Below are 22293 nucleotides of genomic sequence, written 5' to 3'. Positions count from 1 at the left end.
GGATTGCACTCACAGCAGGGCGAGGTGCAAGCAGCATAAAAATATATGCATTTACTGTTTTACAATTTGCTTTCCGTCACCCCGACTCAGATAGATCTTATGGAAACGATGGGATAGGGAAGGGATAGAAGTGGGAAGGAGGGATGGGAAACCACCGAAAACCATCTTCAGGGTTGCCGACAGTGGCGTTCGAAAACACTATCTCCCGAATGAAAGCTGATAGCTATGTGACTAAAGACCACCCACTTCCTCGGTAAAAAAAGAAAAACAAACTGAATAGGCCTCTCGGTTCTTGGTTTGAAAGGTATCTGATACCCTTTGTTGCGAATTTGTATTTTTTAATTGCCGGCACATGCAACTTTAGCTATTTGCCACCTGAATCAAATTCGAACACCAACCAGTTAACATACATATAGCAGCCTATTATTGTAGTTAAATAATTGGATAGTGCTTTTTGAAATTCCGACTTTAACACTTCAGAAATTATTCATAATATAAAAAGTAAATATCTTATAAAGGAAAGCAATCTTCGTTCAGGCCATGAAGGCCGTTGGAGGGGTAGAAGGTGAAGACTTCCACTATCCAATAACCTCGGCACTATAATGGGGTAGAGTGTTTAGCTCTACGCCCGGCCGCCTTTGCCCCAGGAATTAACGTGGTACTCATTTTTGGTGTAGGCTGAGCGAACCTCAGGACCGTATGTACATCCGGAAGTGGAAATCTCGTTTCTTAAATTTTTCGACTTCTTGACAGGGAATCGAACCCACGTCCTTTCGGGTGAACCGAGTACACCTTTACCACCTTAGCCAGGCAGCCCCTTTAAATATATCATACATTTTCTAAATATGTATATTAAATAAATAAATAAATACAACCTCAGTACCTACTTTTTAAACATTTTTATTAACGCAGATGATTTTTAAATATAGAAATGGGTTGCTACCTTTGTGGACAGAGAACTCGTAAAATTATGCCCTTTTTAAGGTTCAATTATTTTTTCACTTCAGAAAATATATTCTAGTATATTAAAAACATTTCACTGGGTGAGTTGGCCGTGCGGTTAGAGTCGCACAGCTGTGAGCTTGTGTCCGGGAAATAGTGGGTTCGAATCCCACTGTCGGCAGACCTGAAGATGGTTTTCCGTAGTTTCCCGTTTTCACACCAGGCAAATGCTGGGGCTGTACCTTAATTAAGGCCACGGCCACTTCCTTCCCACTCCTAGGCGTTCCCTATCCCATCATCGTCATAAGACCTATCTGTGTTGGTAACACGAAAAGCAAATATAGCAGCAGAAAAAATATTTCAAGCTAAATTATTATGCATAAAATTTTCAATACATGCTCTATATTTAGAAATTTTCTTAGGAGATAAACATTCCAAGTTCATCCGGAATTAAAGGGATCAAAATTGTTTTACTTCAAACCTAACGCCGATTATGTCAATAAAACTGCGTTTCCTTCTGTGGCGAATTGTAAAAAAGGAATATACTTGTGAGAATGAAATGCACAGTACCTGGGTGACTTTGTCGAGAGCGGCCTGCGCCTTGTTCTTGCACCACGCAGCTCCCATGTCGCTGAGATAAACAAACACTGAACACACGCTCACCAGCTACTTGCACCACTGTTCAATGCCCATGGCGCACTGACACACTGTGCTGCTCGGCTCTGTCGGCTCTGCTCTCTTGATCACGTCATAGTGGGTACAGGCGCACGCAACACATCTGCAACATTCACCAACGCTGGAATCTTCTTCAATTGCAGTTTACCGATCTTGAGATTTAAGATTTTTATATTCACTCCTTAACCCTCACACAGGTGCCTGTGTTACGGCTCATCTCTGTCAAAGTAACCGGTGTATCCATCATAGTTACGTTGCAGATACCTCCTGTAATGAGCTTTAACTATCGTGATTAACACGTTCATATACTCATGCGTGTGGAGATTAATAATAATGCTATTGTTTTTATGTACCACCAATTACTTTCATGGGATTTGGAGACTTTGATCACCGGGCGAGTTGGCCGTGCAGTTAAGGACGTGTAGCTGTGAGCTTGCATTCGGGGGATAGTCGGTTCGAACTAAAGATGGTCACTATCGACTAAAAACCACTATCGACTAATCGGACGATAGGAACTATATTCCCTTCAAACTATCGACTGTATAGTCGATTTTTTCAGTCGAATGAAAGTATTCATATAACGCAAATAGTCAGTCGTTCCATGAAAAAAAAAATCGAATGTTTACAGTCGAAACTCTCCGTATCAAAAGTGGAGAGTTGTACTTCTACGAATTCGACTCTTTTAACGCAATATACCAATAATTAGAAATCACTTGTATAGACATCCATTAGAGCAAAATTAATATTATGCTGAGTGACTTACAAATTTAATCAAAGGGACTCACGTTTGCAGCCGAGAAGTCCACTCCATTCTACATTAGTAATAAGAAGATCCCAGGTTCGTATTCCATTCATTGACAGCGGATACCGTATCCTTTATGTAGTTTTCCAGGGGGTTTTCTACATTCATTCCTGGCACATGCTACAATAGCACTGTACCTTGGGCGCGTACCCCAATGCCGGACTTATCGAGGAACTCACACTTACACAGGTTAGAATCCGATTTACGCACTCGTCCGTACACGGGGCTAATTAATAGAGATGCCCTTAGTATGGACCAACATCATACTAATGTCTTTTCTTGGTGCTAACTGGACAGTGAAACGTGGAAAGACGAAAATTAGGCTCTATTCCCGAACAATGCTAACAATAATATGTATAACTTGTTGTTTTTTTGCTAGTTGTTTTACGTCGCACTGACACAGATAGGTCTTATGGCGACGATGGGACAGGGAAGGGCTAGGAGTGGGAAGGAAGCGGCCGTGGCCTTAATTAAGGTACAGCCCCAGCATTTGCCTGGTGTGAAAATGGGAAACCACGGAAAACCATTTTCAGGGCTGCCGACAGTGGGGTTCTAACTTACTATCTCCTGAATACTGGACACTGGTCGCACTTAAGCGACTGCAGCTATCGAGCTCGGTATGACTTGTTGTTGTAGTACACAATCAGCGTAACACACTACTATGCTACTAGTGTATTTTCTGGATTATTATTATTATTATTATTATAGTTCTGCCTTATTTATGAATAACGTAATTAATATACACAAATATACAACGAAACATAGAGAAAATTAACGACAAGAAAAATTCACCATATCAAGTAGGTACTTAGGAAGTTAACATATACAGAATATTACACATCCGAAATGACCATAATCCGATAGTTCCTTTGGCTTCGGCGTCGCTGTGACGGGAGTGCGACTGAATCAAAGCGGATAGAATTCAGTCGACTTGTTTTGTGCTGACTGGACAGTGAACCGTGGAGAGATCCCTAACGGGAATGCGACTGAATTCAATCGACTTGTTTTGCGCTGTCTAAAGAGGGAAACGTGGAGAGATCCCTAACGGGAATGCGAATGAATTCAGTCGATTTGTTTTTTAAAGTAGTGGACTGTTACGATAGTTTAAACTATCGACTAGTTAGATAGTTATCAGTCGAAAGCGCCCATCTCTAGTTCAAACCCCACTATCGCCAGCTCTGAAGATGGTTTTAGGTGGTTTTCCACTTTCACACCTAGAAAATGCTGAGGGTGTACCTTAATTAAGGCCACGGCCGCTTCCTTCCCACTCCTATCCCTTTCCTATCCCAACGTCGACGTAAAAGCTATTTGTGTCAGCACGACGTAAAGCAGATTGTATAAAAGAGAGAGAGAGAGAGAGAGACGTCAAGATGCTGAAATTTTGTCTCACAGAAGTTCTTCTACGCGCTGTTAAATCTGTCGACACAATGCTAGCTGAGCATCTTCAAATACCACAGGACTTTTCTTCTTTTTCATTTTTCTTAGTGGTGTAAGGTCGTGGAAGGTTTTTGGCATCGCAATAATGGGAAAAAGGCTAGGGCTGGGTAGAAAGCGGCTATGGCATTAATTAATGTACACCGGGCGAGTTGGCCGTGCGCGTAGAGGCGCGCGGCTGTGAGCTTGCATCCGGGAGATAGTAGGTTCGAATCCCACTATCGGCAGCCCTGAAGATGGTTTTCCGTGGTTCCCATTTTCACACCAGGCAAATGCTGGGGCTGTACCTTAATTAAGGCCACGGCCGCTTCCTTCCAACTACTAGGCCTTTCCTATCCCATCGTCGCCATAAGACCTATCTGTGTCGGTGCGACGTAAAGCCCCTAGCAAAAAAAAAATTAATGTACAGCTTCAGCATTTACCTGGTGTGAAATTAGGAAGCCACGTTAGACCATCTTCAGGGCCGCGGACGGGGAAGTACGAACTCACCATGGTGGAGGAATGGGCTTGAAATTAATTTTTAAAAGTAGGAAAGATCATAATATAAAGATAAAGTTGGAATTGAAGAGGTCAAATTGCAGTAAATAGCCGTTGTGCCTCGAAATATCGCTATGTGACAGTGTTGTTAGAATAATACTGACCCGCAGCACATGTCGTTGATATACTGTAGTTCGTGCAGTACTGAACCTTTCTGGTCAGAGTTCTAAGCTGAAATAATATCATATAGCGGTTTTTCTAGGCTCAGCGACGAAATATTCGTTTATAGGAAGAGAAAGTAGGAACTGTAATAATTTACCAAGGATGGTATTCTAAATTTCGTCGTTGCCGGGACAAAACCTCCTACTGTATGTGTTAAATTTTTTGGAGATATAATGACCCGCAGCACATACGTTATGAAGAGCGAGAATGCCTTGACAATATTCACACAATATTGCACCTTAGATGACAGAACCTTACCGACAAAAGTTCTAAACTAAAATATTTCACATAGGAGGTTTTGTCCCGGCAGCGACGATTTCTTTGAAATCGTTTACGAAACGACAAGCTAAAAACTGCCTTCTGGACGACAGTGATTGATGAATGCTAGTTTACAGTTGCGTGGACCGAACTGCGCAGCCATGTCGGTCGGTACCACTGGACTGAACCAGGGCAAAACTCGCCAAATTGGGCCTAGAAATCCCACGCACTATCACCTGAACCACTCATCTCGGCGCCTGCGAAGTGTATGTAAGAACCCTTGTGACCGTAGTTTCTGTACTTGTGTATTTCTGATTAAATGGGCCAGGATTTTCAATGTGATTTATATTTTAGGAACTCGCTTAGAATTGATAAGATAAGAGGTATGGGAATAAACGAGGTCACACAGCTAGCTAGTTACAAATAGAGGATTGTGGAGGCGTTGAGTAAGTGCGCAAAGACTTGCAGACTGAACGCCGAAAGGCATAGCAGTCTATAATGAAAATGTATGTTCAAAACTGAAGTGTAGAGTACTTGATAAATCATATATAAGATGGCCAAGAAAGTGATTCTAGCCTACTTCTCTCCTCAGTTGAAGCAGTAGCGGCGATTAGGTGGGGCGAAGGGGGGGGACCCCACTTTGCGAAGACATTTTTATTCCATTTTAACCCGCAAAAAATAGAAATTGTGGGGATTATTTTTGAAAAGCCATTTTTACAAGCCCTGTTGTCTTATCAGCTAATTCCTTCCTTTGAAAATGAAAATCCACAGCCTGTTTCCGGTCATTCGACCGGGTCAGGAATGGAATGAATGAAGCCCCCATCTAGCGGTGAGGATAAGAATTGTGCCGGCTGCCGAAGCCTGTTGCACTCCTCTGGGGCAGTGATTGATGAATGGCAGATGAAATGAAATGATATTGGAGAGTGTTGCTGGAATGAAATATGACAGGGAAAATCGGAATACCCGAGAAAAACCTGTCCCGCCTCCGCTTTGTGCAGCACAAATCTCACATGGAGTGACCAGGATTTGAACCACGGAATCCAGCGGTGAGAGGCCGGTGCGCTGCCACCTGAGCCACGGAGTCTCTATAATTCTTTCCTTTATTTATTACCAAAATTATCGGCGGAAATACGCACAAATGTCGTTCATCGCGGCTAAGTGATGTGTATAGTGCCACTGCTAGTAGTGGAGACTTTGGATGTGCCATGGACACTGAGGTATGATTCAACTGCTTGCCGCGCGCATTCGTCAGTCTGGCAGTTTCATCAGTGTCTGTTAGGATTTTTTTTGCTTTACGTCGCTCCTACACATATAGGTCTTATGGCGACCATGGGATAGCAAAGGCCTAGGAGTGGAAGGAGGCGGTCGTGGCCTTTATTAAGGTACAGACCCAGAATTTGCCTAGTGTGAAAATGGGAAATCACGGAAAACCATCTTCAGGGCTGCCGACAGTGCGGTTGGAACCCACTATCTCCCGGATGCAAGCTCACAGCTGCGCGACCCTAACCGCACGGCCAACTCGGCCGGTGTTAGTTTCTTAGGGTGTAGTCAAATATTAAATGATTTTTAATACATAATCACACCGTACTTCTATTTAGTTGTAATTCATGTGTAATTATTGTTCCTTTGGTGAAAGTTATAATGTCTTTTATTGAATCATATTCTCAAAAAAAATCTATTATTGGCCGGGCTGAGTGGCTCAGACGGTTGAGGCGCTGGCCTTCAGAATCCAACTCGGCAGGTTCGATCCTGGAAAAGTCCGGTGGTAGTTGAAGGTGTTCAAATACGTCAACCGGCACGTAAAACAACTCCTGCGGGACAAAATTGCAGCACCTTGGCATCTCCGAAAACCGCCAAAAGTAGTTAGTGGGACGTAAACACAATAAAATGATTATTAAACTATTATTACCGCAAAGTTACTAAAATGTCAACCTTTACCTCTCTGTCGAAATTAGCTCTGAGAGTATCAAAAATCGTCCCAATTTGTATTTTTTTAAAGTGTTGATATATTGTAACCCCGCCCGCTACAAAGCCTGGTACTTTTTGTTGCCTGCATAGTTTAGCCCCTCCCCCCCCCACACACACACACATCTAGTTCCCAATCGCCGCTACTGAGTTGGAGGAACATCGTCACTGCCTTCTCAACAAGGCGGCCGCGGTTCGAATCACGGCCAATGCATGTGGGATTTTTTGAAATGAAAAGTACCGTCCTTGAGGCTCGTTTACGAGATACCGGGCGAGTTGGCCGTGTGGTTAGGAGCGCGTGGCTGTGAGCTTGCATCCGGAAGATAGTGAGTTCGAATCCCACTGTCGGCAGCCCTGAATATGGCTTTCCGTGGTGTCCTATTTTCACATCAGGCAAATGCTAGGGCTGTACCTTAATTAAGGCCACGGCCGCTTCCGTCCAACTCCTTCCTTTCCTATCCCGTCGTCGTCATAAGACCTATCTGTGTCGGTGCGACTTAAACCACTAGCAAAAAAAAAAGCGTTTACCAGATAGAACTTGCTATGGTCACGATGTAGACACTCACCTAAAACTCTAGAAACAATATTGGCAGACTGAGTTAAGGCCAAGACTTTAACACTTGAATGTGTATCATAAAAATTGTAATTATTGCGGTGATAAGTAAATAGAGATCCGCATTCCCCGTTTACGGTTGGTCGAAAGAAGGTAGTCGTGTAGTTAAGTTCTACTCCGCTACGACCGCTTGGCGCTCAACAGTCTGCACATTCGGTCCGACTGATTCACATTCGCAGTCACTACGACATTCCTTGCAAACATGGAACGGGAATCCAAAGACAGGGTGAAAGCAAAACCTGACAGGAAGAAATATGGATTACTAAGTTAAGAAAAGATGAAGAGCCCAAGTTTGTCAATAGTTCTTACCCGTAACAATTGTGAATAGTCAACATGCAGGATATGTGCCATGTAAATGTATGCTTCCTTATCGACGTTTGCACCTACGACCTCACATATGAAAGCACACGTGTGTAAAGTGCGACCGAATACAATGCGTCCATCAAATACAATACCATACGATATCAGACAAAACATTGCACAGAAGTGTGTCAAAACAGATCTACGTCCCTTTACCGTTGTTTCGGGAATAGGTTCCTAGATCTATATATATTTAGAAATAGTCCATATTGCCACAGACTATGGACGAGTAAACGTTAACGATATTCTTACTAAAATTTGTTTATTAAAAGATCACCTCTCTGATTACGATTCCCTTGCATAGAGGAGAAATAACAGCACAGAATGTTCGGCTCCATGGCTAATTGGTTAGTGTGCTGGCCTTTGGTCACTGAGTCCCGGGTTCGAATCCCGGCAGGGTCGGGAATTTTAACCTTAATTGGTTAATTTCGCTGACACGGGGGCTGGGTGTATGTGTGTCGTCTTCATCATCATTTCATTCTCATCACGATGCGCAGGTCGCCTACGGGTGTCAAATCAAAAGACCTGCATCTGGCGGGCCGAACATGTCCTCGGACACTAAAAGCCATACGCCATTTCAACAGCACAGAATATCCAAGACTTGCTCTGCTAGCAAATACATTTTGTCTACTCCAGCCTCCAATGGGGCAAGTGAGGGAGAAAGGAACTAATGACGCTTTCTGTACTAAAACAGACAACACAATAATGATGAATGTTCGTGACGTTGTGAAAGACAGTGCAAGTTAATGTGTCTACTGACGAGCGACAAGTTTGTAATGGCATTACTTCAATACATTTTTCGTTACAATATTTTCACGGTGTCCAACATTTTATAGTCAGCCACTCTCCTTCCCTCGCTCCATTTAAGTTTGTTCGTCGTAACTTCGTTTATACTGCCCGTAAGCGCATCAGCTGGTCTACCTCAGATTACACGCTGCTAGCCAGCACGCTCAGTGAGTTCCGAACGAGCGTGAGCCGAACTGGGTCGTTTCCAGACCTCTATAAGTAAACTCGTGTCCGCATCCTGAGGTGGTGCGGTTCTTTCCAGCATAACCCCCCACCCCCCACCCCCCGTGAGCTCCATGGACCATTTTATCTACATATCAGCCCTCCTGCCATTTTTAAATATTTGGCAGTACCGGGAATCGAACCCGGGCTCTCGAGGATGACGGTTAATAGCTACGGATACGGACATTACAGTGATGTTGATGGCAGACCTTCTGCCGGTCTGATTACATGGTTGAGTGGCAACCGTTCTAGCCTTCACTCCTCGGGGCCCCGGTTTTAGTCTAAAATGGTTAATTCCCTCGGCTCAGGTGTTTGTGCTGTCTCCAACATTCCTGCAACTCATATACCATACACAAACACCCCTAGCTTCAACTACACAAACACGCTGTTTCTTATGCACGACAGACAGCACCCACACTCGCCGGGGATTCTGCATTATAAAGGATGAGGAGGCTAACAACGACGACATAGAATTATCGCTATTAACGTAATTAACATCGCTATCTTCCTTATTTCCTCTACAAACCTGCAATGGCTATATAATGATGCAGGTAAACGGAAACAATCTCGATACAGGCAATGAAGAAGACGCTTGGAAAAGTGGTTGGTAAGTGCTTCTACCTTTCGTGACCTCGGCACTGGGTGGAGTAGAGTGGTTAACTCTATGTCCGGTAGCCTTTATACCAAGAAATTAACCTGGTACTCATTTTTGGTGTACACAGTGAATCTCAAGGGCCTTGTGCCTCTTCAGAAGCGGAAACCACGTGTCTTAAATTTTTCGACTATCTTGCGGAGAATCGAACCCATGTCCTTCCGGGTGGACTGAGCACGCTTTACTGTCTCGGCTAGGCATCCGTATAGTTTACACAACAGATGTTTAATAAATAAATAAATAAATAAATAAATAAATAAATAAATAAATAAATAAATAAATAAATAAATAAATAAATAAATAAATAAATAAATAAATAAATAAATATGTATCCTTTATTTCATTGTGTGCCGGGATGAGGAGCTCGGACGGTCTGGCCTTCTGAGCCTAACTTGGCAGGTTCGATCCTGCTCAACGTGTTTTCTCTAAAACCAAAAGTTGCAAATGACCATAAATTATTAATGGGTAAACACAGAGACTTCTGGTTTTCACTAAAAAAAAAACAATTTTAAAACACTATCTCATGGACACTTAATGTTAAGGCTATTGGTGGGAGTTTAGGGATAGAAGCTTATATACAATTTTGAACGGGTGTCCCTAAATTTATTGTACGGTAGTTACTTTTCGCGAATTTTGTTTATCTTATTCTTACGCTTAATTTCTCTGAAACCAACGGCGTAGTTATGTTGAAACATTGGACCCTGTAAGATTTCCAAAGTTAAGCAAAACTTGGTAGCTATTGTTGGCTAGAGGAGAAGCTGAAATGAACTGCTCACCACACCGCAAATAAACTGCAGCTCACGATATCTGATCCCCTTGGACTGAGTGGCTCAGACGGTTGAGGCGCTGGCCTTCCGACCACAACTTGGCAGGTTCGACCCTGGCTCAGTCCGTTAGTATTTAACGCCTCCTATCGGTAAATTTACTGGCACATAAAGAACTCCTGCAGGACAAAATGTCGGCACGGCACCTCGGCGTCTTCGAAAAACTGTCCAAAGTAGGTAGTAGGACGTAAAAACTATATTATTATTATTATTATTATTATTATTATTATTATTATTATTATTATTATTATTATACCTATTTTTCCAAACCTGTCTGGTCGCGGGTGAGAATTGTGTCGTACATGTGGATTTGGTCTTGTTTTACGGCCGAATACCCTTCCTGACGCCAACCCTATGTGATGTAATTACTATTGCGTGTTTCGGTGGTGGTTGGTAGTGTGGCGTGTTGCCTGAATACGAAGAGAATAGTGTTGGGACAAACATAAATACCTAATCCCCGAGCCAGAAGAATTGATCAGAAGCAATTAAAATCCCCGACCCGGCCGGGAATCGAACCCAGGAACACTCTGAACCGAAGGCCTCAACAGTGACTATTCAGCCGGAAATTATAGCCATGAGACTTACGAAACACAAAGATTATATTTTCATTTACATTTCTTATTTGTATTTATTCGAATCACGCTCACCTTGGAGAGATGTCAGTTACAATGTTACTCGGCTATCACGCTTAACACCCCCCTGCCCTACTTTATAGTAAATTTGAAGGTACGTGACGGAAACAACATTTTTAAAATTTTATAACAGCAATGGCTCTGGGGTAGGAAAGAACTAAGCCTGGAAAATTAGTGACCGTGGCCTTGATTAAAATGGAGGCTGCCTATCCGACACGGTAAATACGTGGTTGGTTCGGCTAGATAAACATGGGTTTCAATCCCCCCTCAGGACGTCGAGAACAGAAACTTCTGTTGAAACACACGACTCTGAGGTTCACTCAGCGTACACCAAAAATGGGTACCAAGTCAATTCCTGAGGAAAGGGGGTATACTGTTACTTCACGTCCGTAGGTTAAACCTTAAAAAGCCCTACACGTGATCCCTGGGTGGTGCTAAGGAAGGAACAACATTGGTTGCTGGACCTGTCTTCTAAATTCTCCCAGCAAATATGCAAACTGTACGGCTCTTTTAAGAGCCAATTGACTCGAAAGCTTGGACATGGTATTAAAATTTGCCAACTGAATAGGCCTATTGAAGGTATCAGTAGATCTAAGTGTGACGTTTTGTCAAAATTGCTACGTAATAATGACGTTGATATGGTACTCATTCAAGATAAGCTAAGCAAGAGAGGCAAGATTTATGGTTAAAGTATTATTGGTGTTACCTTTGACAATGTACATGGTATTGCTACATATGCCCGTAACAACTTGGAGCAGGTTGAATTCATCTCATCTAGTACAATTTAATAATATTCATACTGTAACAATAAAACTGCAAGATGTAACCATCGTAAATATCCACAAACCTTAAGCCATCTGCTGGCCAACCCCAGCTCTTCCAGATGAAAGTCATCCAACTATCTATGCTGGCGATTTCAACAGCCATAATGAAACTTGGAAATGTGCAAGAAACGATGATTGCGGCATAGGTTTAGTAGAATGATCAGAAAACCAAAATGTACATCTTATAGTTGATGCAAAAGATAAAGGCACGTTTAGATCTGCTGCTTGGAAGCGAGAGTCCAACCAAGACCTCTGTTTGGTCACATGTGACTCTGTAGGCAACCCTCTACCCATGTTGAGAGAAGTTTTGAGGGACTTCCCAAATAGTCAACACAGACCGATCTTCCTTGAGATGAGCATCTCTGTTCCCTTAATTAGATCTTTCCCACGCCCACGCTGGAACTTTAAAATGCAAACTAGACAAAATTCTCTGAAGAGCTGGACAAATGCATCAGATGGATCCCGGCAACCAGCGATAATTATCAGAGATTTGTAGGGCATGTGAAATCTGTAGCCGAAAAGCACATCCCAAGTGGCTACAGGAAAGAATACGTTCTTGGATGGAGTAAACAGAGCGATGCCGAATACAAAGATTTTCTTGAAACAGGTGCCAATACGACTGGTGAGGTGCTATTACGGAGTCTGGATGAAAATCGTAGACAGAAATGGACAGAAACAGTAACTCGTATTTCTCTCATTCCAGTAGAGAAGCCTGGAGCCTATTGAGAAAACTTGGAGGAAGCTCAACAGGAGTTAGAGAGATGTCAAATATCTCACCAAACAAAATAGCCTCCCACATTGTTTTAACTTCAAAGGTTACTCAAGATAAAAAAACATGCAAAAACGGTGAAAAAACCTAAGGATGCTTAAACTAACCTCTCCAACCTCTTCCGAGTACTCTGAAGCCTTCACCATTGATGAGGTTGTTACAGCATTAAAGGACATGAAAGTTGGTAAGGCAACAGGTGAACATCTCTGGCCTTTCATCCCACCTAATCCCAGGTCTGATCTCCCAAGAACTTGGACCATCCTTAATAGGATTCAGCGTGGTCATGGTGTCTGTGCTGCGTCCCTGTATATATGGGGAAATATACAATCCCCCGAGTGTGACTGTGGTGCTCCTTTTCAAACCATCGAACACATTGTAAAGGAGTGTAGCAGAAGAGCGTACTCTGGAGTTGCTTTGATTTTCTAGAGGCCAATACAGAGGCTCTAGAATGGATAACAACTATGGACATTAAAATATAATGTACTTGCTTTCTTGTTTCTGTATATATATATGCCATACGATAAATAAATATTCCTGAGCATATAGCTGCCCACTGCATCCCACTTAGTGCCGAGATGATTGAAAATGGAAGTCTTCACCTTCCATTCTTCAAAAGGCCTTTCGATGCTCGCATTAAAAGAATGCCGGGCTGAGTGGCTCAGACGGTTGAGGCGCTGGCCTTCTGACTCCAACTTGGCAAGTCTGATCCTTGCTGAGTCCAGTGGTATTTCAAGGTGCTCAAATACGCCAGCCTCGTGTCGGTAGATTTACTGGCATGTGAACAAATACCCTGCGAGACAAAATTCCGGCACCTCGGCATGTCCAAAAACCGTAAAAGTAGTTAGTGGGACGTATAGCCAATATTATTATTATTATTATTATTATTATTATTATTATTATTATTATTATTATTATTATTATTATTATTATTATTATTATTATTATTATTATTATTATTATTATTATTATTATTATTATTATTATTAAACTTATTTTGAGGTAAGAAAGGGCTAAGAATGAGAAGTAATCGATCATAGACTTGCTTAAGATACAGCCCTGGTATTTGCCTTTTGTGAAAATGAGGAAATCATGAGATACTACTTTCAAGGCTACCGTCGGTTCACTTAACTCTCGAATACTAACGTCCCCCTGTATCACAATGTCATCTAGCTCGATTAGTCCCTTAGCTTCTTTTTTACTTCTTTTTCTACCGCTTTTCCCATATCTGTGGGGTCACGGGTGTGAACTGTGTCGCAGATGTGGATTTGGCCCAGTTATACAGCCGGATGCCCCTTCTGACGCCAACCTTATATGGAGGGATGTAATCACTGTTGCGTGTTTCTGTGGTGGTTGGTAGTACAGCGTGTTGTCTGAATATAAAGAGGATAGTATTGGGACAAACACGAACACCCAGTCCCCGAGCCAGAAGAATTAATCAGATGCGATTAAAATCTCCGACCCGGCCAAGGAGTCGGACATCGATTAGTCCCTTAGTTAAAAGTACAAATCACATCCTGCTTTACAAATATGGCATATATATTGCTTGACTGAACGCGATGGTACAACACTAGCAACAAAGTAGTAAGAAGTAATCACAAGGCTGCAGTTCTTACCTGTCATGTAACAAATTGCAGTTCTCTATGTTTTCTTTTCCATGTGATTAATGGTCCGCGAATAATAACATGACAGAAGTACATTATATTGTTGAGTGGATTTAGCAATATATCAACTTCTCGTTCAAGAAGCATTTCGGTCGCTTACCTTAGTCGGTAATATTGTATATTGCAGACATTAACGTCGCATGTTAAAAAGTGTACGAGGTTTACTGCGTGAAAGGTTAAGAGAAAGTTTCCGTCGGAAAGCATTTGATGGAAAATAATTTCTCATGTTGCCTGCAGCCTATAATAACTGTTGTTAGAATGAACTTCTCCTTCTTTTTCTTGCGCGTCTCCTCACATAAGTTTTGGCGAGCATCTGCAGTAGTTTTCTTTTTTTCTAGTTGCTTTACGTCGTACCGACTCACATAGGTCTTACGGCGACGATGGGACAGGAAAGTGCTGGGAGTGAGAAGGAAGCGGCCGTGGCCTTAATTAAAGTACAGCCCCAGCATTCGCCTGGTGTGAAAATGGGAAACCATGGAAAACCATCTTCAGGGCTGGCGATAGTGGGATTCGAACCCACTATCTCCCGGATGCAAGCTCACAGCCGCGTGCCCTTGACCGCACTGCCAACTCGCCCGGTCTGCAGTAATTTATTCCTACTAGGGGACCCTGGTGAACTACTGGTGAAATAAGGAATACACAAATCAGTACAATATTAGACAGTCTTACTTACCACTTAATGTCCGACTCGTTGGCTGAATGGTCAGCGTACTGGCCTTCGGTTTAGAGGGTCCCGGGTTCAATTCCCGGCTGGGTCGGGGATTTTAACCTTCATTGGTTAATTCCAATGGCCAGGGGGCTGGGTGTTTGTGCTGTCCCCAACATCCCTGCAACTCTCTCACCACATATAACACTGTCCTCCACCACAATAACACGCAGTTACCTACACATGGCAGATGCCGCCCACCCTCATCGGAGGGTCTGCCTTACAAGGGCTGCACTTGGCTAGAAATAGTCACACGAAATTATTATTATTACTTACCACTTACTGTAATCTTCGATTTTTTAACATTTATGGTATCCACTTGAACGGATGCAAATGCATGTACATTACTATACTGATGAATGTTCTGAAAGTAATTTTTGGTTTTACTATCATTTTTTTCTTAATTGATAATTACAGCATATTGTAATGACATAAAACAGGCGTCCCAGTGGCCGAAGTGTGATGTGAACAGCAATGATGCCGCGTAGTTTCCTATAGCAACAGTTTTTGCAAATCGCACACTTCGTACAATTTTTAAACTCTTTTAAAAAATAAATTATGGATATTTATGAAATGAGAGTGCAATTCGTCACTGATAATGTCTATTCTCTTTCTTTTGAATGCTCATTTGTCACGATCGGTTACTTGTGAGCGCCGCAAAAAGGATCTTTACTACTGAAATAGTTTATATGAATTTATGTTCCCCACATAACATAGATGTCGAACCACTGGCTTCATTCATTCCATTCCTGACCTAGTCAAATGGCTGGAAACAGGTTGTGGATTTTCATTTTCATCGAATAAACGACAATGTCTCTGTCAGGTGAGCTTACTGTTTCAAGATTTCCCACGCGAAGAACGGAATATTTAAACACTCGGAGCCATATAAAGGCGTCTCAATTGAAGATCCAACCATTTCTAAAATCAATTGTGTTTGACGATACATCCATAGAACTTTTACCTCATATAATACCGAGAATTTAACATCAAATCCTGAAGAAAATATTTGGTCTTCCTCGTCCTTCCTTCCCCGACAATTTCGCCTGATTAACTACGAAATGCCCAGGAAAATTAGAAATATTTTCTGAGCAGTTGTAAGTAGCTCTATATTTTCTTCAACTTCGTTCATGATACTCCGCTTTCTTTACCCTAACGACCTAATTCCAAATATTATTTTTCAGATTCTCATTTCATAGGCTTCCCCTCTTTTTTCTTTGTCTTCATTTATTGACCTATATTCTTACTCGACAGACGATTTTGTAAAGTTCTTCCTGCCGACGAGTTTTTGTAAAAATTTTCCTGTACTGAATGAAAATGAGTCTACTTAAATGACCAAGCGAGTGTCTGCGTACTTTGAGTCACATATCTATCGACTTGCATTCGGGAGATAGCTGGTTTGAGTCCCACTGTCGGCAGCCGTGAAGCTGGTTTTACGTGGTTTACCATTTTCACACCAGGCTGTACCTTGACTAAGGACCCGGTCACTTCCTTCCCGCTCCTAGCCCTTTCCTATCCGATCGTCATCATATGACCTTTCTTTGTCCATACGACGTAAAAATAAATTGTATAGTTTTAACTACTTCGCTGTGAAATGTTGGCTAACGCTTTTGTTCTCTTGATCTACATACTGAGCCAGTAAATCAATCAATCAATCAATCAATCAATCAATCAATCAATCAATCAATCAATCAATCAATCAATCAATCAATCAAGCAAGCAAGCAAGCAAGCAAGCAAGCAAGCAAGCAAGCAAGCAAGCTAGCAAGCAAGCGAACAAGCAAGCAAGCAAGCAAGCAAGCAAGCAAGAAACCAAGCAAGCAAACAAGCAAGCAAAAAAGCAAGCAAGCAAGCAAGAAACCAAGCAAGCAAACAAGCAAGCAAAAAAGCAAGCAAGCAAGCAAGAAACCAAGCAAGCAAACAAGCAAGTAAGCAAGCAAGAAACCAAGCAAGCAAACAAGCAAGCAAGCGAACAAGCAAGCAAGAAACCAAGCAAGCAAACAAGCAAGCAAGCAAGCGAGCGAGCAAGCAAACAAGCAAGCAAGCAAGAAACCAAGCAAGCAAACAAGCAAGCAAGCAAGAAACCAAGCAAGCCCTTAATATTGACGTAATATCGTTGATATCGTGATTAGATATTTGGGACTTTCAATCCTTATGTGGATCCCGAATCGCATGAATGTGCTATTTCATTCGAAAAAGCTCCGAATGGATTGGTCAGAGTTCGAATATCGTCTGCCTTAGCGTGAATCGAATGAAGACACTCTGCTGTCAAGTACTTAAGAGAAAGAACGTAAATGATCAGTGCAATGTGGTATCCGAATCGCGAGAATGTGCTATTTCAGTAAAATCATGTCCCGCATGTATTGGCAGTACCATTTTATTTATAAATTATATTAAAGATAGCCTCCTTCTTTCACCATTGACAGGTGAAGGTGTGTGACCTTTCACTTACTACCCTAATCCTTCCAACAAGACCACTTATCAAGCAATGTTTGGTTAATTATGCCACTCATTAGCCCCGCAAAAAAAAAAAAAAAAAAAACACCCTCTTCGACTTTCCCCATAGCCCAACTGTGTATCAGCCAAATTGTTGTTACTATAACGCCCCTGCTCTATTCATTAATAAAAGTTTACAACCGGAATGTAAAATGTAAGAGAAATCGTAACGTCAACAAATACACCTCACCTCGTGCACAATGCTTCTACCTCTATCTGAAGAATCGAAGAAAGACCCGTCTACTTTTAAAATATGAAACTGCAGCATTCGCCTTTAATAAGAGTACACCGTGTCCCAACAGCACAAGTATAGCAGAAAGGATGCCGATACATCGGGAGTTTGGACTAAAAATCTACCTCCTGGCGCAACAGCCCGGATGGGCCTTAGCCTACCAAATGACCGCTGTTCAGCCCGAAGGCTTGAAGATTACGAGGCGCCACGTGGGCAGTGCAACGAATCCTCTCGGCCGTTATTCTTGGTTTTCGAGGCCGGGGTCGTCACCTCACCATCAGATAGCTCTCCTAAATTGTCATCACGTACACTAAGTTCACCTCGCATCAGCCCTCATATCAGGTTCGTGACGTTAGGGCCTGCAGGGCTTGCATTGCAGGTGGGCGCAGGCCATTAAGGGGCCCCGCAAATTACTCGCAAATAAATAAATAAATAAATAAATAAATAAATAAATAAATAAATAAATAAATAAATAAATAAATAAATAAATAAATAAATAAATAAATAATGTTATTGGCCTTACGTCCCACTAACTACTTTTCGGTTCCCGGAGACGCCGAGGAGCCGCAATTTTGTCCCGAAGGAGTATTTTTACGTGCCAGTAAATATATCGACATGATGCTGACATATTTGAGCACCTTTATATACTACCGGACTGAGCCAGGATCGAACCTGCCAAGCTGGGGTCAGAAGGCCAGCGCCTCAACCGACTGAGTCACTCAGCCCGGCAGTAAATAAATAAATAAATAAATGCGTAAATAAATAGACTAATATCAGTCTGCACGGAAATGGTCAGGGTGATTTTTGAGAATCAGTCGAAATAGTTTGTTTTATAATGTGTGCGTAGACGAATAATTCACACATAGTTGCATCTAGCAACAGTTATTATAATTGTGTTGAATGTGTAATACAGTAGGCCTTTTCTGGCGAGGTGTAGTGTTTACAGTGCACTATGTCTTCTGGTATGAGCTAGAATAAAATTGTTACTTACATTTACCTGTCTCAGTCTTATACTTGGCTTTGACAATATGAAAGTGACTGAGGTATGAGTGACGCTCGTAATGCCATTCCTTATGCAGCCAGTCCCTGCTATGAATGGTGTGAAAATGTCACTCATAGGGTCGGTTGGTGCATGCATTTCAGTGGGCTTGGCAGACTGATGTGCAATAGCAACTTCTGTCTCGGTGAGGAAAGCAACGGGAAACTACCTCACTCCTCATTTCCCTAGTACGCCTCTCCAGTGAAACCTAGGCCATCTATGACAGCTAATGGTGAACCTGTTGAGGATCCAACCAACCTTCGGGCCCCAACAGTACAGTTATAGCAGAGAGGATACCGATACATTGGATACATCGCCGTCTCTCGCAATACCACGACAGGCTACTTACGAAAGACCTGTACCAAATTATTTTTTAAAATCACAGCAATGAAAATGTATACCAAAATATCATATATTAGTTACTTGATGTGAAGTGTTTCTGAGATCGTATTATGCACAACATTTGCTGTTCATGTAAATTTTATCACACATTATTCGACAACAAGGTACAACATCAATAAGAAGTTTGTCCAATAATAACAACAATAAGTTATTTCAGTTGAGAACGAGTTTTCTTTGCGTGGAGGTAATAATAAGCTTACCAATTATGTGTTTTGATAATGTTTTCTGTATTTTAATGGAACAATAAATTATTATAACTGATATTTCGGTATCGGTTACTGAGTATAGTCCCATAGTTACTGAAAAATTAAAACCAATTTTAAGTACGAATAACAAAATGGGGTAGGCCTAGTAAAGTTGCCTGTTTAGCATCTTAGCCATGCAACCACGGAGTCAGTCAAATAAAACCGATTACACATTATTTATTATTGTTATTATTATTATTATTATTATTATTATTATTATTATTATTATTATTATTAATCCCTTTATTTATATAATTTGACGAAATATTACATAATTTCTCTTCTTCTTTTTCTACCGCTTTTCCCACGTCTGTAGGGTCGCGGGTGCGAACTGTGTCACACAAGTGGATTTGGCCGTGATTTACGACCAGATGCCCTTTCTCATGCCAACCCTATATGGAGGGATGCAACATGATTTCTACCCAGTGTTGCCAGGTCTACAAATAAAAAAATCGGTAGATTGTACGTAAAATTTTCGGCAGTTTTAATAAAAATGTCGGTAGTTTCTCGAGCATTGAAATGTTTTAATGTAACTAAAAGAATGCAATAGTCATTTGAGGTTATTATGAGAAAATACAAAATTTTACTCACCCGTACTCTCTGAACACTCTATTCTTATTTTTATTATTCTTTTTTTGCTAGTGGCTTTTACGTCGTACCGACACAGATAGGTCTTATGACGACGATGGGATAGGAAAGGCCTAGGAGTTGGGAAGGAAGCGGCCATAGCCTTAATTAAGGTACAGCCCCAGCATTTGCCTGGTGTAAAAATAGGAAACGACGGAAAACCATCTTCAGGGCTGCCGACAGTGGGATACGAAGCCACTATCTCCCGGATGCAAGCTCACAACCACGCGCCCCTAGCCGCACTGCCAACTCGCCCGGTATTATTATTATTTGTTATTCTTAATCTTCTCTTTCTACCCAATCTTCCTGTAGATGTAGTTAGTTATTCATCAGGCGTAGATATTGTGTGCCAATTTTGAAGTCGTAGCAGGATGCAGATTTTGTATGCTATGTGCGGGTCGGTGATTTCCCTTCGAATGATGCGGTGAAGCGTGAGTTTTGAGTTCAATAAGAGGGGAGAGATTACGTAATTCGAGCCTAAAATGAATGCGGGGAAGTACCTAACGAGCGATGTTATCGATAAAACGTCACATAGTGAGACGAGGAACCTTTCGGCACAAATATATTATGCACTATTAATCATCATTATCTTATTTTCCTTAAATTTGGAATAGAAGAAATTTCGGGAGATTTTTTATTTTTTCTGGTTTTCTGGCGTGTTGCAAAAAAAAACAGAAATCGGGAGATCTTCTGAAATTTCGGGATACCTTGCAACACTGCTTCTACCTGCTGTAATTCAGTTTATATTACTTATTCATAGGTTGTGCATTTTATTTGAGGCAGCCCGAATTTTAATTCGTTACGCCCCTGCCTCAGATGCAGGTAAAAACCCTTGACCGGCCGGGAATTGAACTCGGGGCCTCCTGGTAAGAGGCAGCCACGCTAACCCTAGATCACGAGGCTCGGTACTGCTTTAGGCCACCCACTAATAGAATGTTATGTGTCTGAAACATGCGGCACAAGTTTCCATGGATAATGAAGGCTTCATGATGAGAGAAGATGTCAACACGTTGTTGCTGAATTTTGTCACCAAACTTGTAATATGTATGTGTTGTCATCTCAAGAAGAAACGGCTCATTACAGGTAAATCAATTGGTAGATAGAACTGATCAGCCAGAGGTGGTCTCGTAAGTTTCCATATTATTGCACGGCCGGGCGCAAGTTGAGACGCAGTTTGGTGAGGTGTGGTGACTCACTATGAGTTTTCGTGAAGCACGGGAAATTAATACAACAGCGAATATTCGAAAGCAGGGTGATGTGGCGCAATTTGAGCGCGACCATCAGCTGCGAAGGTCCGTGCTCGTGTCGCAGGTTTCACTAGTGACTACGACCCGCGCGGAGTGAGAAGTTTTGTTTTCCAAAGAAGTCCACGATGAAAGACAAACTCATCGAGGAAGTTCGGGAGAGAAAACGTTTATATGACACCTCACATGCTGACTACATGAAAATCAAATTAAAATCGCTGTTGCAACTTGTTATAGTTTGTTCAATTATTTTATTTGTTTTAGTTGACACTTTATATTCAATAGACTCCCCCTTTAACTGACGATTTTTGTAAAAATAGGCATATATTAGTATATTTTCTATTTAAAGATGTATGTGATAACTTGTATGAACTAATAATGATGACAATAATTCGTTGGGAGGATTCAGATTTTTCATTAAAAATAAAATAAACACGCAATCTTGAAACTTATTTTCTACTTCTCTGAATTTTTTAAATAATTATATACAGTAACATTTTAAAAGTCCGCTTCTGTGGTGAATTGGTTAGTGTGATTAGCTGCCACCCCTGGAGGACCGGGTTCGATTCCCGGCTCTGCCACAAAATTTGAAAACTCTTTCGAGGGCTGGAACGGGGTCCATTTAGCCTCGGGAGGCCAACTGGGTTCGATTCCCACCTCAGCAAACCTGGAAGTGGCTTTCCATGGTTTCCCATTTCTCCTCCAGAAAATGCTGGGATGGTTGGGCCTACCTAATATAAGGCCACGGGTCGTTCCTTCCTCTTCCTTGTTTATCCCTTCCAATTTCCCATCCCCCTACAAGGCCCCTGTTCAGCATAGCAGATGAGGCCTCCTAGGCGAGGTACTGGCAATCCTTTCCAGTTGTATCCCCCAACCCAAAGTCTGACGCTCCAGGACACGCCCTTGAGGAGGTAGAGGTGGAATTCCTCGCCGAATCCAGGAAAAACCAACCCTGGACGGTAAATTGATTAAGAAAGAAAGAGAGAAAGAAAGAAAGAAAGAAAGAAAGAAAGAAAAATTTAAAACACGTTTTTCCATGCTCAGTAACTGACTATTTGAAACTGTGTATTTTCTCGGAATAATTTTATTCACTACGTATTAACACTTATTTTATTTTTATTTTTTGGATGTGTTTTCCGCTCGGAGTTATTAAACCTTTCTTAGAAGAAGCGTCTAGTATTCAGTATA

The 22293-nt window shown here is 41.7% G+C and overlaps 1 protein-coding gene across 1 annotated transcript in view; it reads right to left on the bottom strand.

Moving 5' to 3' along the window:
- LOC136857139 (uncharacterized) overlaps positions 1–1640 on the bottom strand; it is a 169024-nt gene extending 167384 nt beyond the window's left edge. Inside the window, exon 1 of the mRNA XM_067135550.2 lies at positions 1513–1640. Within this exon, the coding sequence (XP_066991651.2) occupies positions 1513–1569 (57 nt within the window). The 5' untranslated portion in view covers positions 1570–1640. The remainder of the gene's footprint in view (positions 1–1512) is intronic.
- Positions 1641–22293: the final 20653 nt, after the last annotated feature.

Source organism: Anabrus simplex, chromosome 1 (assembly GCF_040414725.1).
Source record: "Anabrus simplex isolate iqAnaSimp1 chromosome 1, ASM4041472v1, whole genome shotgun sequence".
In the NCBI taxonomy this organism is placed as follows: Eukaryota; Metazoa; Arthropoda; class Insecta; order Orthoptera; family Tettigoniidae; genus Anabrus; species Anabrus simplex.
This window is presented reverse-complemented; position numbering and strand designations above follow the sequence as displayed.